Genomic DNA, 15260 nt, shown 5'->3' on the forward strand with positions numbered 1-15260 from the left:
TGGATTTAAGATTAATATGGCTCTAATTCGAATAAAAGCCATTGGATTTAGGGTAAAAGAATTTGATGGTGGAGATCAAAATGGAAAGAATTTTGGGATTTTAATTTAATTGAAAAAAGATCCAGTCGAAAATATTAGTCGCACCCTACTCACGTGATTAGCCATATATATATTTATATTTTAATTTTAAACCACATGTTTCGCTTCTTGTAGCTCCATGATGTCACGTCACTGTCAAGCCATCTAGAATTTGAACGTTGAGATTGACACAGTGACATGTCATCACTGGAAATGACATGAGATTTTTTTTCTTTAGCTAAACGAGACAGTAGATAAAGATCGTAATCTTTATTAATTATGTGGCTCTCGATCCTGCCAAATTTCCGCAAAGCTCACTTTTTATATTAAATATATATATTTCTTTATTTTAAAGTGAAATATTATTGAATTTATTAGGTTATACATTATTGAAAAATAAAAATATTAATAAGTACTAAATAATTGCAAATTTGGTGGGAGCGGTAAAAATAATGAACAATAATTACGACATATAACAATTGCTTGGTAACCAATTATTGAGGAATATATTTAAATTAATTTTGAATGAAGATTAAGAGTGAAATTTTATGGATAGATTATATATTTTAATAATTTAGATTAATAATTTTGTAATTTTCTGTTGACTAATTAATTTTGTTATATATTTTTTTTAATTTAACAAAGTTTTTAATTAGACATTAAGATTAAAATTACACAAATTCACACATTACACGAAGCATAGCTGTCCAGGTCAGGTGGTTCGCTAAATCCTTAGGCTCAACCCCCACGCCGGCGTCAGCGTCTACGCTCTAGCCGAGCCGCCACCATGGCTAGTTCTCAGTTGGGTCTGTTGACCGTTTATCCACTCAGGTCCCCATCTTTTCTTTCACGATTCAGAACACTTTCCGTCTCTTTAAACTCCATCTCTGCGCCGAACTTGCGCTCTGATTCCTACGTTTTCGGATTTCGGTCGAACTTCAATCTGAAAATCTGCCGGAAACAGTATCCAGTTGCGGCGGCTATGTTGTTGCCTGATAATCCGGTGGTCTCCGACATCTGTGCCAGTGTCTTGTCCGGTGCAGTCGCCTTTTCTTTGCTTCGATTATGGGCGGAAACGGCTAAGCGCGGCCTTGATCAGGTTCTATTTCTTTTGTTCACTGATTTGCTGTTCTTGTCGTTGACTTCGTTTCTTCTTTGGGCAGTTGGTTGATTTCTACTAAATTTAGGATGCTACGCGATAAGTTTTGCTCTGATCGAGGAAAAGAAAGTTTATCCATGTTAGGAATCCAAATAAGGCAACTCATTACTACAGGGGGAATGTTTTTAGTTTATGATTTAACTCTTGGGCTTGGGTGCGTTTGGGAATAGTTTTTTAAAAAAGTTTTTTAGCAAAAAGTGCTTAATACCAAATGTTTTCTGCTAGTGCTTTTGGGCCATAACGCTCATGTTTGTGGGGCACTTTTAATCTTTTCTTGATTTTTTTGCAAAAGCACTTTGATCTCGTTGATTTTAAGTGATAAGTGCCATAATCGCTATGAGATAAACATAGATTAGTAGTTAATCCAAGCATAATTCAATAGATATAACAATCGTTATCATTTTAAAGATGGATGGTTTGATTCGTTATTCATTCGTGATTGAATTCAGAAAGAAAGAAAACAGAACTTTTGTGAATTTTTTAGTTAGAATTTTGACTAGTTATCACATGATTTATTGGATAAACAATGATTGTTCTGCATATTCTGTTCTTGACTGTAGTATTAGTACTGATATACCATAAGGAAACGATGGTTAAGTTCAAGTAGGCATATGCTCTGTGCACATTGCTGATAAACAATCATTGTTATGCATATTCTGATATTGGAAAATGCTTAGTTGTCAAGGCATCAAATTGTGGAAATCCAACTTTCCTATTGTGATATCCCACATCGGTTGGGGAGGAGAACGAAACACCTTTTATAAGGGTGTGGAAACCTTTCCCTAGCAGACACGTTTTAAAGCCTTGAGGGGAAGCCCGAAAGGGAAAGCCCAAGGAGGACAATATCTGCTAGCGGTGGGCTTGATCCATTACAAATGGTGTCAGAGCTAGACACCGGGCGATGTGCCAGCGTGGAGGTTGTTCCTTGGAGGGGAGTAGACACGAGGCAGTGTGCCAGTAAGGACGCTAGGCCTCGAAGAGGGTAGATTTGGTGGGGTCCCACATTGGTTGGGGAGGAGAACGAAACACCCTTTATAAGGGTGTGGAAACCTTTCCCTAGCAGGCGCGTTTTAAACCCTTGAGGGGAAGCCCAAAAAGAACAATATTTGCTAGCGGTGGGATTCGATCGTTACACCTATTTTGATCTTTTGTCAAAGGAGTTTACTTACCTATACTTGGTTCAGAAATTGAACAGGAAGCTTGTTCATATAAGCATTGGGCTTGCTTTCATGCTTTGCTGGCCTATGTTCAGGTGAACTTAAGACTGAAAAAATGTTAATTCTGCTGCTCCTTCTCTTGCTATCTGTACTTGCACAAATATGGTTGAATCAAATGTGGCTATACTCCTTATTGCAGTTCTGGTCGTCGAGGAGCGATATTGGCCTCTCTAGTTCCGGGTGTCAATATAATACGAATGCTCGTCTTTGGATTTGGAATAGTGAAAGATGAGGCCACAGTAAAGTCAATGACCAGATATGGAGACTCCAGGTACAACTTCGTAAGAACATAATCATGTTAGATAAGTTTTTGGGGTGCCTGTGTGTTAGTTGATTTGAGCTTCCTATCAAGATCAATCTCTGGCTATACATACAGTTAACCAAATGAATGCTGTCTTCCTTGGCATTGCGAGTTCTTTGGCTGTTAAAATGAAGTATATAGCTTACGTAACCGCCCCACCGTTAGTAGATATTGTCCTCTTTTGACTTTCCCTTTCGGGCTTTCCTTCAAGGTTTTTAAAACGTGTGGAGAGGTTTCCACACCTTTATAAAAAATGCTTCGTTCCCCTCTCCAACCGAATTGGTATCTCACAATTCACTTCCCTTTGGGGCTCAGCGGCCTCACTGGCACACTGCTTGGTGACCACCCCCCTTCGGTGCTCAACCTCCTCGTTAATTGGCTCTGAGACCATTTGTAATAGCTCAAGCTCACCGCTAGCAGATATTGTCCTCTTTGGGCTTTACCTTTTGGGCTTCCCCTCAAGGTTTTAAAACTCGTCTGCTACGGAGAGGTTTCCACATCCTTATAAAAATACTTCGTTCCCCCTCCTCAATCGATGTGAAATCTCACACTTTCTACGATTGATTCTTTGTGAAGCAAAACCATCCATTAGTTCGATGCTTTTGGAAGGCTTTTGGTCCAATTGTCATATCATTTACTAATTCCATATGGCTGAAAATTAGTGGTTGTTAGTATTTATACTCCTGTACAACACTAGTACACGAAATGTTCTCCACCAAGAGAATGCCACAGAATAAGAACTATTATGTTGATACAAATGTTGGATGATACTCACAAAAGTGGTGAGCTTTATTTCTTCATTTTGGATATCCGTTAATCAAACCTTTTGAAATTATCAGCTTGGTCTTATTCTTTTGGATTCGAGTCGTTTTCGACGAGTAGTTGAGGACTCCTTTTGTGTGCCCTTGTACATACTTTTTAATTTGACCTGCATATTTTCATCCATCAGGGAGCTATTGAAGGGACCATTGTATTATGTTGCAACAATTACATTAGTTTGCATATTCTATTGGAGGACGTCCCCCATTTCAATTGCTCTCATATGCAACTTGTGTGCTGGAGATGGTACTACTTTCACTTTTATCTAAGCACATATCTAGAGCTTAACCGACGCAACGGCGTCAAGGCCTCCTAACATTTTTCACACGTTGCTATTTCAGGGGTGGCCGATATTGTTGGAAGACGATTTGGAACTCAAAAGATCTCATACAACAAAAACAAGTCTATAGTTGGTAGTGTAGCAATGGCATCTGCTGGCTTTCTTGCATCTGTTGGGTAATTTCTTTCGAACTCGACCATCAAGCATCGAGCTACGAGTTAGTCTGTTTGTGATCTTTCTTGATTGGTTTAGATATAAGAGGTTGCATTGTGAATGGCAGGTATATGTACTATTTCTCCTCATTTGGGTACGTAGAGGGAAGCAGCAGAATGGTTTTGGGATTCTTAGTTGTGTCTCTTGCCTCAGCATTGGTTGAGTCTCTCCCCATTAGCACTGAGATTGATGATAACCTCACTGTTCCACTCACTTCCTTTCTGGTGGGGAGCCTAGTTTTTTAGCATTTGGGGCCAACAAACAAAGTTGCCATTCCTAGAAGAATAGGCAAATTTGGGGATTTCTTACAAATCCTGCTTGTTTGTTGTGAAGTCTTATTATAGACTTGAATAGATTTTCCTCGAGATACAGTTCTATTGTAACGACTCTATTTTTATGGAGATATGGTCCTATTGTAACGACTCTATTGTAATGATAGAAGCCTTCATTTTAAATAGTTCATAAACGATGTCTTGGACTTATACATTTAAAATAAAATCTTTAAATCAAACCTTAACATTTGAGAAACAAACATAATAATAAATAAATTACAAAAATTAGGAAATAATACTATGCCCTGTACTAATGACTAATAAGCAAAATAAAAATGTAGCTACTCGTCATCGTCATCTGTACAATGTGCCTCGCCCTTACTTGAAATGTAAAAGTATGACTTTAGTATCTTAAGAAACACTCAAAATAAAAATGCAGCTACCCTAATACGGGTTTCACGGTCTCTAATGTAACGTCGTCGTCATCCGTACAATGTGCCTCGCCTTTACCTGAAATGTAAAAGTATGACTTGAGTATTTTAAGAAATACTCCGTAACTGACTCCAGTCTTGGGAGTAAGGAATGTAAACACATGTAACATGGGAACCTATTCTTTTATCATAGTATAACATGACCTTAGACAACTTTCCCATATGGGCGAGGTTGGGTGTGTAGTACTTGTCTCCACATGACTCACATGTGTTAGTATAGACCCACCAGGTGGGCCTGCACACCCCCTAACCCTGGCTTGCTGAACCAACACTCACTAATGGGCTCTTTGCCGAACACCACGGAGGGGGAAGGGCTGTCAATACATCATGATAAATATAATGTCATAAATCATATATCATATTGCACACATCCATACAAATTATAGTGGGAAAGTATCCCAATGCACGTGTCACATAAAATCGCATGAGATCTCCATAAATTATAGTCATGACATTATACGTGATGCAAAACAAACCTCCGACATCTTTAACATAGTAAGTGTGTGAATTATGCTTACATAATTCCTGTGCAATTCCTTTTACATAACTTAGCTTCCATGGCATTTTCTATGAAGATTTATGCACCATAGTGCCCAAATTTCAAGGCATGATCATATCATGGTTTATCATAGCATAACATAGCTCATCATGGTGTAACATGAGATAGCATGACATAACGTAGCATAGCATATCATTACCCAACATAACTTATCTTTGCCTGATCTTTTTTATATTTTCTAGAGGTATAAAAAATGTCTTTTATCTTTTTATTTTTATTTATTTTTAGTTAAGAGTATTAATGCAATTTTTAAAAGTTCGTTTTAATTAAAGTTAAAATAGTATTAATGAAACGTTTTAAAATTTAAGGATATTTTTGAAATAAAGTATCGATGGTTAAAACTAACCATAAGAGTAATTTTTAAATAGTTTTGAAAGTAGAAGACTATTTTTATTAATTTAGTTTATTTTAAAAATAATTAAAATATTAATAATAAACTTCTATCAACAAATTCCGTTGTCGTCCAGCGGTTAGGATATCTGTCTTTAACCCTGGAGACCCGGGTTCGATTCTCGGGAACGGAACTTTTTCAATATCTTTTTTAATTTTAATTTTAAATTATTATTTCATATTTATTCCCCTCTTCTTCTCGATGAATCTTCTTTTTACTTCCTAGTTCTTCCCCTTTATGCAGTCATGTCGGCTCCCAATTAGCTTGGATTTGTAGTCGCTATCCATATCAGTAAGTTCAGCGATTGCTTTCTGCATTTGTCTCCGTTTCCATTGATTTGCCTGATTTCACGAACTTTCTTGTGTAATCAATTTTCCAGAAATGCTTGCGTTTGATGCCAGTTTGCATGATTTTAGAATGTCAATATATATATTGCTTTACTTGTTTGGTTTGGTGACCTTTACATGTTTTATAATTTAAGAATTTGTTAATCCTTCTACCGGTTCTTGCGTACTTCGATTTCGTCTTTTTTTCAATTTCGGTTATTGAATGGAATGATGATTCTATAAATTTGTTTAGTCATTGTGCTGTAACATTTTTCCTGGTTATAATGTTTCCAGGTCTGTATTGAAACTCTTCCTTCTTCTAGATCCATGTCAATGCCTGATGAGGACAATGCATCGTCTCAGGTAACCTTTTCCTATATATTTGTTCTTCTTTTTCTTATTTTTATTTAGCATGAATAATGAGAAATGAAGGCAACAGTTATAATGTCTTTGTTTATGTTTATGGTATAGAACCAAAGCCTGATTTAATTGCTGATATGAAATATGCAAAGACAAGAGTACAATGGTCTAATATCACTGTTATAAACGGTTTACAAGCCTTACAGTCTAACTAGAATAACTGACAAGCAATTAATTAATCTTAACCTAATTAGCCCAATCAGTTCCTAACTAACCAAAAAGAACATACCCAACTGGTAACCTCTATTTCACAGATTTCCCCCACCTCAGTTTGATGATAGTCGACCAAATTGGTTTCTAGATATGAGGAAAAGCGCCCGAACTTCATTTTTGTTGTTTGTGTGATTATATCTGCACCAAAGTGTATGTGTCTATGTAAATGGATTAGAATTTCTTTAAAGAAAAAAAAAAAGGATTTCTAATACGTTACTCTTTGCAGTAAATTTTCTTAATTGTCGTTGACATTTTCCAGAAATAGAATTGTAAAAAATGTGAAGTCGCGTGTGTACAATATATGATATTTCTCCCTCGATTGCTTGGATGAGTGATGTGCGTCTGGCTGGTTCTTTTGATAGATCTTATTATGTTAGCAGCAGTCTGTCAACACCTAAACCAACATGTCAAACTCAATGAATTATTTGAAAGCTTTGTCTAACTATTTTCACGTGTGAGAAAAGGCTGGTCTAATGCTAATATAAGCTTAGACATCTCTATTTTCTTTAAGAGGTCATAGGTTTGAATTTCTCTACCCTACTTATGATGTCATCAAGGTTTTTAAAAGGATAAAGGTGTGACCTTAAGGCTTTTTCTCTTGAAGAGGCAAGATGTAAGCCTCATGGCCACAAAAGGGGTAGACCTCAACTTTATTTGAAAACATTATACAAATCCTAAGTTTGTATGATGAAGTAGAAATTATATAAAAGTATAAAAAAAAAACCAACCCTATAAATAGCAACTTAACCCAAAATTCTAAAAGGATATTTTTAACATGATTACTATTATCAATAATATGATTGACTTGTTCCATAGTTTTTGTCATCTATGTTTTTGAAGCATGAGTAGTAAAAGTAGTAATAATTTATAATGTCACAACTCAAACTTTTATATCTTTTGAAGAATGGGACAAATTAATATTATTCCTCCAATCATTGCATGTGGCATAAAGCCTTTAAGCCTCAATGCATTTTCACGAAGGTGTAAGTCTCTTATGGTCCATAGATGACATAAATCTTGAGGCTATAAGTTAGAGTCTTACCTCAAAGCAACCTTTTATAACATTGGATGTAGTATTCTTAAAAAAGGGCTTGCCGGAGTATGCCTGATGTGTCAAACATGCCATGAAAGCACAAGTATGGTAGTAGTGGTATTAGTGATCGCTTTTAACTTCCTTTTTTCAGGACACAGAACTAACAGAACGGGTACTTCTGTTGCTTTCTGCTTATATTTGCAGCTTTCATCTAATTTCTTTGGGGATCTCCTGGATTCCGTGATTGTTGATGTTGCATCGGAATGCCATCGAATAGCAAGGTTAGGTCTTGATCGTAACTTAGAAGAGGAAGAAGAAGAATTAAGACTTTCAGCACAGGCGCGAGTAAGAGTAGCTGATTCTAGCAATAGTAGTGAAGCAAACGGAAAATATGTAGTTGATATTTTTGGACAAAATCATCCTTCTGTTGCAAGCGAAATATTTGATTGCATGAATTGTGGTCGATCAATTGTGGCTGGGAGATTTGCCCCGCATTTAGAGAAATGCATGGGAAGGGTAACTCTCTACCCCTTAATTGATATATGTTTTGTTCACTCATTCTGCTTCTATTTTTTAAATCTCTTTTCACTCTACTCATCAACTGTCTAATCTATACTATAGGGTAGAAAGGCTCGTCTCAAAGTGACAAGAAGTAGTACAGCTACACAGAGCCGGTATTCACGAGGCAGTTCTGTTTCTGCATATTCTCCTTATCCTAATTCCACCAGCACAAATCGCTTACCTAATGGAACATCTAGTCTTGCAGGGGGCGAGTACTCAAACGGTCCATCCGGAGAGCCATGAACAACAGTGCAATGGCTGAGTTATTTCAATTTAGGAAAACATACTGTAATCTGAATGTGCTCGCAGGAATTTAATGATATCTCCTGTCATGTTTTTATTTTACATGACTTCTTTGTATGGGTTATCATTACATGGGAAAAAATATGTTCTGTTTGGAATCTGGATGTATTATGGGTTCATTACTTTCGTCTGTTCCAAATTTTGACGCTGAAGATCTTGTACAGAAGTTCAAAGAAAGGAAGTTAAGTGCGACTCTAATGTCATTTCTTTACCTTGAAATGTAATTAGAAAATTGAGTTCAATTGGTCAATCTGGATATTATTTCGATGTGGGGATCAATCTTTGATGGCTAACTGTCTAGAACATATATAATTTTTTTCAATGCTTCAGATATTGTAAGATTGAGTAGAACGTGAGGATCATTTAAAAGTAGAGTATCTAGCTCCAAGTGTATCAAATATTTCCATTTGGTTCCATAAAACTTGAGTCCTTATCATACTGGATCTTCTGAAAGGGGCCACAAAGATTATAAAGACGGTTGAACTCTTGCTGTGTTCATTATCTGACAGTTCCTAAGATATTCAGCTCTTTTGCTTGTAATTCTTTTAACAATTTTATGGAAGCAAATTGCAGGAAGGTGGTCCTAAAGGTTACCACTCTGTGCTCAGCCACTGGAAACTAGAATGTTAATTAAGTCTGCATCAGTGGTCTCCACTCTCCACTTTCATTTGCTCGAAGATTTCAAGTCTGATTGCAGGGACCATAATTCAGTGTTTGGAAGTTTATGAGACCCGTATGGCTGACTTCTTCTATGTGCAAATTGAACAAGAGTTGTGCTCAGATACGTCTCTCTCACACAAACCATTCGTATTTCTGCCATATAATTGCTTTCAATTTTGGACTGTTAAACTTTACTGTGTTTGATAATGGCTTCTTGAATTTGCCCATTTGTTTTTGAACGTCCTGTTGCATTAGCCTAAGAAAACAAAATTATTCAAAGTTACTGGTACAGTATGATTATCACTTGCATAGTTTTTATAAATATCCGAGAGAGAAATGGTAAAATACTTTGGATTATGCATAACTTTTTCCAAAACTGGAGATCAAATAATGATTAGTTTCTTTAATTTATGTAAACCACAAATTCACCACTAATGAAGTGTAGGTGCTCCACTCAGGTAAAGCAGTTTCTTTAGAAGATTTGGAGGAAAAAAGGGTCCTACATCTCTGTCCTCTCTCTCCAGAATAAACACATCATCAAACACCAAAGGTATCATCATTATCTTCATTTTTAATCATGATTAGAAACTTTATGAAGTTCTTGTAGTTATTGGCATACATGCTCTTATTTGAAAAGGTTGTCATTAGCACTAACAAAAAAGTGGGAATTGGATTTCCTTCCTTGGCAGGAACACACAGAATAATTCATTATACGCACATCGCACTCTTTTTCTGCTTTTGTTTCATTTTCTCTTTTGGCTTTTATCCAGTATATTGTAAACCCTGTTTTTCATATCAGAATTTAGATATTATATGCTAGATGTCACTTTTCAGGTGGATCTCAGAAAAAAAATTTACAGTTAAGAGGATTAAATTAATAATCTACATGAAACTGATGATCTTAATGTCATGATAATTTATACTACTTTAGAGAGTTTTGGGTTTATGTATTTTTTTGTAGATCACATCTATCTAAATATATTTGATTATTAATTATGAAGTATCTTTTCTCCGTGCTTGAAAGTTCATGTTAACATGTAATTATTTCAACTATTTATAGTTTTCAACTTTATTTCTACTATTTATTTGCATTGTAAACTGTCTTAAATCAAATTGTTGTTTTTCTAGAACAAAGCATTGCAGTTGTGTAGTGAGAATTCTTACCTTCAATCTATAGAAAAGATTACTAATGCCTTAACGGTTAACTTGTCTTTAAGTTGACTACCAAGTTATTGTATTATCTTTTGGTGAACTTTAACATTTCTTCTTTAAAACAATCTTATCAAGTCTTCTTCAAAAGAAAAAGAAAAAAAGAAAAAAACAAACAAATAAGATAATTTGAAATTTATACGATCCATAGATCATTTTCTTTTCAGCTTTTAGAATTCCTCCATGTTATTTATGAACTTCCCATTGGATTGAACCAAGTTCCAAATCATAAGGTCACTCAGATGTGATTAGTTTTTGGTTATAGAATGGAACGACTTGGTTTCATATAGTTACTATAGAACTCCTTTTGTTTATATGAAGTAAACCAATTAGAATGAGCTAGAAGCAGCACAAAAAACAAGATGAAATTATGCTTCAAATGTCCTTTTGCTCCAGTGTTAATGGGGTTCTGAGTATGATGTTTTTTTCTTTTTACTGTGGGGCAGAGAGGAAAGAAAGAAACAGGGTAATAGCCAGGTGGAATAATAAAGAAAGGACCACCTTCAGGCTTATGATTGAGTAGTCCCAGAAAAAAGATAGAGAAAGAGAGAGAGGGTGGTATTATTATTTAGAGTTGTAGAGGACACTGGGAAGGTGGCTCCTAATTAGGGAAATCTTTCAAGATTTTTTGTCACCGTTGTGAAAGTTACAACATATAAAAGCTCCCACCACTCTACTCGACATGGATTTTCTGGATATGTCTTCTAAACTACAGTTACACATGAGGTGGGGTTTAAAGCAAACCCCTCATACCCCCCCTCCCCAATTACATCTTTCACTTTTCAAGTCAATTATTCTGTTTCAACTCTATTGATATTTCATGAATTCTTTTGAGTATGTCGTGCGAATATGGATCGCGAATTCTTGAGTGTGATTCCTATTTGCTCGTTTGTGTATAGCCTAGTTGTTTCCACTAGTATACGTCCTTTCGAATTCAAATGTGGGTTGTTTTATGATTTTTGGAATGTTGCATAAAAGTCTACTTGGTCCCTATAATACAGTACGTTCAACAAAAATTTTACCTAACATCATGAGGCACTTGTGTTTGTGTTTGAGAATGGTTAGATGGAAAGGGACCAAAATGGATTTTTATGATTTGAAACTATTAAGAATACAAAAATAGGTGAGCAATAGTTTTTATTAGGGACAAAAACAAAAATCAACCCACTATTACTGGGAGTGTATACATGGTGATATGTACATGAAAGGTGAGAGTTTATAACTTATATGTTGGATTTTGTGTTTAGTTTGTGATTAAGTTATTAAGTTTGGGATTTATTAATATTGATATGACTTTGATCTTCATACCTCTCTTGGGTCTACAAAAAGGGCTGGTCTTGTAGTTGGTGGGGTTTTTGTCAATTCATGTAGGCTATTTCTTGCTTCTTTCTTCAATGCCTTGATGCACCATAAATCCTCCGGGCATGACAGTAGCTTCCAATGTGGAATCTCATCTCTTAGCGAGTCTTCTCCTCCAATCTCTGTTACTATCACTTTACAGTCCCTAGCTGCTGCAGCCATGTTGTGCACGTACTGGCATAGTGCCTTCACTAGCTTCCTCGTCCCCATCCCCTTCCCCTCCCGATGAACCCCGTACATGAAGTAGAATCCAAATGGCTCGTAGAAATCCGGAATCGATGGTAGCTTTAGACATGGGAAGATCTTGTCTATCACCTTCGAGCTCTCCGTGTATATCAAGCATGACAATGGTGCCTTTCCAAGCCGGAGCTTGAATACCTTGTCAACAAAATTAATGAAAAAGATTAAGTATACTACTGTAACCTATCAACTTAAAAAGCTTTAGTCTTGAGTTGTAGCTTAATACTCACCTCTCCACTATTCCATACACTTAGCATTGCCCAACATTTTGGTATTACCATTTCCGATTTGCCACCATTAGTTTCGAATTTGGGAGTGGTGGCGTCGTCATCTTTATAGTAAGCAACCCACGAGCCAAGACTAAGCTTGTGTTTAAGCACATGATCGATGTCGTGGGGGAAGAACTCAGTAGACGCCATGAATTTCCGATAGAGAAACTCAGCAACATCGACTTTTAGGCTAGAAATTTGTATGTTAGAAGGGAGGTGATATGGTCGGTAATGTTTTACCGGGTTCACCAAAATAGCTGGAACTCTAAAGTTGGTATATCCAAGCTTATTGATGAATAGCTTCACAGAGGCTTCATTGTCTTTCTCCGTCGCCATGTAAGCATAGTCCACATCATTGGCGACAAACCACTCCTCGAGCCGTCGAACAAGGTTGTAGCCAATCCCTCGGCGTCGAAACGACGGCGCAACTCGAAGGCCTAAAACATAGCCAACCTTAGCTCGATCTTTCGGTGCTTGGTGAACCGTAACCACCTTTATCGAGCCTTGAATCACACCAACCAACTGGTTGTCCACTTCTGCAACCTAGAGTAAACAATCCCAAAATCTTAAGTTGATAGGATACGATATATTTAAAAGAAGAAGAAGAAAAGATAGATGAAGAAGTAGAGGGGGGAGAGTGGTGGGAGGGAAATACCAGCATCTTGTACAAGGGACTGTTTCTGATCCTACAAATGGGGTCACCCATTGTGTCTGTGAAGAGAAAAACTCGTTCAGATGGCCCTACCTCGCATCTTCTCTCTAGATCTTCCACTCTAGCTCTATCTGCAGATTGCCCATCATAGCTTCTTATTATCAAAATCTCCTCTTCGTATCTCATTTTTCTATGTATAAACAAAAAAGGAGAGAATTCTCCCCCCACTTCACTTCTCTTTTCGTGGGAAACAAACAGAAAAACACAGATAAATATCACTGCTTCTCTCTATCTCTAGCTCTTATATATATATAAATACACTGCTAGTTCAAATCAAGCCTTTAAAAGACATACTGCTAAGCACAGGTAGCTTCTTAGCTTTCTCTTTTGAGGGGCTTGGAAATTTTTGAGTCTGATGATTGGCCTTTTATACCCAAATTTGGTGGGGTTCCATTTCTGGGATCTTTATTATTTTCTTTTTCTTTTCTTTTATGGTTTTCAGACAGAGATATATTGTGTGGTTTATGTGTTATAAGTTTTGCCATTTTTTGATGTTAATTATAATTTACATTATTACAACGTTAGGATAACCTCAGCCTCACGCCATGGAGCACGCCCATAAGAATATGTTCTGGTATGTGCCTCTTATTCATTGGTTTATAAATTTTAACCCTTTTTTTTGTTTTTTTTTTTTTAATTTTGTGTCGTACGGATATTAATTTTGATTAAAATCCTTCTATTCTCTCTCGTGTGGATGTAATGTAAACTAGTTATAAGAATCTAATCATGGGTTTAAAAGAATGTTCTTTTTAAATTATATATATATATATATGAAAAGAGGTTTTTGGCGATGGTGTTTTGGATCGGTCCCTCGTTTGTCGCCACTTGCCGGCTTGGAAAAAGGAAAAAAAAAAAAAAAAAGGAAAAATCAATTAATATCTCTCCCCATCTTGGCCTAAAATTTTAGTGCATCATTTTTGTATAAACCATAGTGCTTGTGGATTATATCATTTGAAGTCTTTAATTAATCACCCCTTTTGTTAATTAGGTAAATATCATTAGAAGCTTTTTACTCCGTTAATATATTGTATTTTATCTACATACACGTTATCTAAAACTACCCTTATTAGATAATGATTCGGATTGTTGGGGTCATTTTGAATCCTTATTAGATAATGATTTGGATTATTGGAGTCATTTTGGATATGCAACTCAATTTTAGTATATATTTTGAAAAACCCATGAATTCATCGAACTTATGGGTTAGGTTGATTAGGTTCTTCAGGTTATCGAGTCATTTTAACACCTCAACGAGTGTTTTATTTATATAGTATTAACGATTTTCCTCGTAATATTGAATCTCTTAGATTTAGAATTTAAGTTGTTTATAATTGAGAGATTTATGAATGAGGGAGAAGTCCCTTTCTTCCATTTGTTTGTATGTATGAACATGGGTGTGAAGCATTAGGTGGTCCTCTCTCTGCCTCTTTCTCCCTCCTTTTATACACAATAAAATTAGATTCGAAAATGAAAGTGAAGCCCACTAAAACCCCCCATGCCCATACCTTTCTTTCTTTCTTCTTATATTTATATATAATTTTGTGGTAAATGTCGATACAATATATAATCCTCTTTGTAGGGCTTTTAGAGCGTGCACATATCTTTTGATTTTAAAGCGCATGTGACAAACAAGTCTCATAGAATCCATTATGTTCTAATCAAACTTCAAAACCCCATTATTTATATTCATTTTCATACGTGGATCTCCATTAACATCGTTCCAAAAGTTTCACTTAAATTATATGGGTAACCCGTATGTTTAAGTTGTGATGATTTTGTATCGGTGAAACTTTGCTCGAATTAAAATTTTTAGAGTATGATTGTGACAACCCTGTTCTTCTTTATATGGGTAAATCTTTCGAACCATAGAAATTATTACAAATAATTAACCCGTAAGTTTGAGTTGTTGTGATGATTCAACCCTGTTCTTTATACGGGTAACTCTCTCGACTCATAAGAATTATTACAAATAATTAACCCGTAAGTTTGAGTTGTGATGACTTTGTATCCATCTAATTTTGCTCAAATAAAAAAATTTAGAGTATGATTGTGACAACCCAGTTCTTTATATTTTTTTGGCTTTTCGGTATATTTTCAAGGGGATATTTTTAATTCGAATTCGATTTATATACTTAGATTTTGTAAGATTGGTAGGGCTAATAATTTTTGTTCTAA

The 15260-nt window shown here is 35.8% G+C and overlaps 3 protein-coding genes across 4 annotated transcripts; 2 read left to right on the top strand and 1 right to left on the bottom strand.

Annotated features, from left to right (window-relative positions):
• The first annotated feature begins 779 nt into the window (after positions 1-779).
• Positions 780-4536, top strand: LOC111787425 (farnesol kinase, chloroplastic-like). Its single transcript, XM_023667380.2, has 6 exons — positions 780-1177; positions 2422-2489; positions 2594-2725; positions 3705-3820; positions 3916-4030; positions 4135-4536. Exons 1-6 carry the CDS (start codon positions 866-868, stop codon positions 4310-4312), a joined length of 921 nt encoding a protein of 306 aa, XP_023523148.2. The 5' UTR covers positions 780-865; the 3' UTR covers positions 4313-4536.
• A 1433-nt stretch (positions 4537-5969) lies between these two features.
• On the top strand, positions 5970-8886 carry LOC111787448 (SAGA-associated factor 11). 2 transcript variants are annotated; one of them, XM_023667411.2, is made up of 4 exons: positions 5970-6071; positions 6401-6469; positions 7977-8288; positions 8394-8886. In XM_023667411.2, the coding sequence occupies exons 2-4, from the start codon at positions 6434-6436 to the stop codon at positions 8574-8576; spliced, it is 531 nt and encodes a 176-aa protein (XP_023523179.1). In that variant the 5' UTR covers positions 5970-6071; positions 6401-6433; the 3' UTR covers positions 8577-8886. The 2 variants fall into 2 exon arrangements, with proteins under 2 accessions (XP_023523179.1, XP_086977894.1); XM_087121768.1 differs by lacking the exons at positions 5970-6071; positions 6401-6469 and adding an exon at positions 6948-7875.
• A 2731-nt stretch (positions 8887-11617) lies between these two features.
• Positions 11618-13548, bottom strand: LOC111787240 (putative N-acetyltransferase HLS1). The gene is made up of 3 exons (XM_023667319.2): positions 13029-13548; positions 12335-12916; positions 11618-12242 (listed from the first exon to the last, which is right to left on the bottom strand). The coding sequence occupies exons 1-3, from the start codon at positions 13209-13211 to the stop codon at positions 11808-11810; spliced, it is 1200 nt and encodes a 399-aa protein (XP_023523087.2). The 5' UTR covers positions 13212-13548; the 3' UTR covers positions 11618-11807.
• Positions 13549-15260: the final 1712 nt, after the last annotated feature.

Source organism: Cucurbita pepo, chromosome 2 (assembly GCF_057944985.1).
Source record: "Cucurbita pepo subsp. pepo isolate OVF chromosome 2, ASM5794498v1, whole genome shotgun sequence".
In the NCBI taxonomy this organism is placed as follows: Eukaryota; Viridiplantae; Streptophyta; class Magnoliopsida; order Cucurbitales; family Cucurbitaceae; genus Cucurbita; species Cucurbita pepo.

Coding starts and splice junctions, on each gene's coding strand:
- LOC111787425 (XM_023667380.2), top strand. CDS start 866: ATGGCTAGTTCTCAGTTGGGTCTGTTGACCGTTTATCCACTCAGGTCC. Junction 2,490..2,593: donor CTTTGCTGGCCTATGTTCAG/GTGAACTTAAGA, acceptor TCCTTATTGCAG/TTCTGGTCGTCGAGGAGCGA. Junction 3,821..3,915: donor CAACTTGTGTGCTGGAGATG/GTACTACTTTCA, acceptor TTGCTATTTCAG/GGGTGGCCGATATTGTTGGA.
- LOC111787448 (XM_023667411.2), top strand. CDS start 6,434: ATGTCAATGCCTGATGAGGACAATGCATCGTCTCAG. Junction 6,470..7,976: donor AGGACAATGCATCGTCTCAG/GTAACCTTTTCC, acceptor TTATATTTGCAG/CTTTCATCTAATTTCTTTGG. Junction 8,289..8,393: donor TAGAGAAATGCATGGGAAGG/GTAACTCTCTAC, acceptor TCTATACTATAG/GGTAGAAAGGCTCGTCTCAA.
- LOC111787240 (XM_023667319.2), bottom strand. CDS start 13,211: ATGAGATACGAAGAGGAGATTTTGATAATAAGAAGCTATGATGGGCAA. Junction 12,917..13,028: donor GTCCCTTGTACAAGATGCTG/GTATTTCCCTCC, acceptor TGTTTACTCTAG/GTTGCAGAAGTGGACAACCA. Junction 12,243..12,334: donor GTGTATGGAATAGTGGAGAG/GTGAGTATTAAG, acceptor TTTGTTGACAAG/GTATTCAAGCTCCGGCTTGG.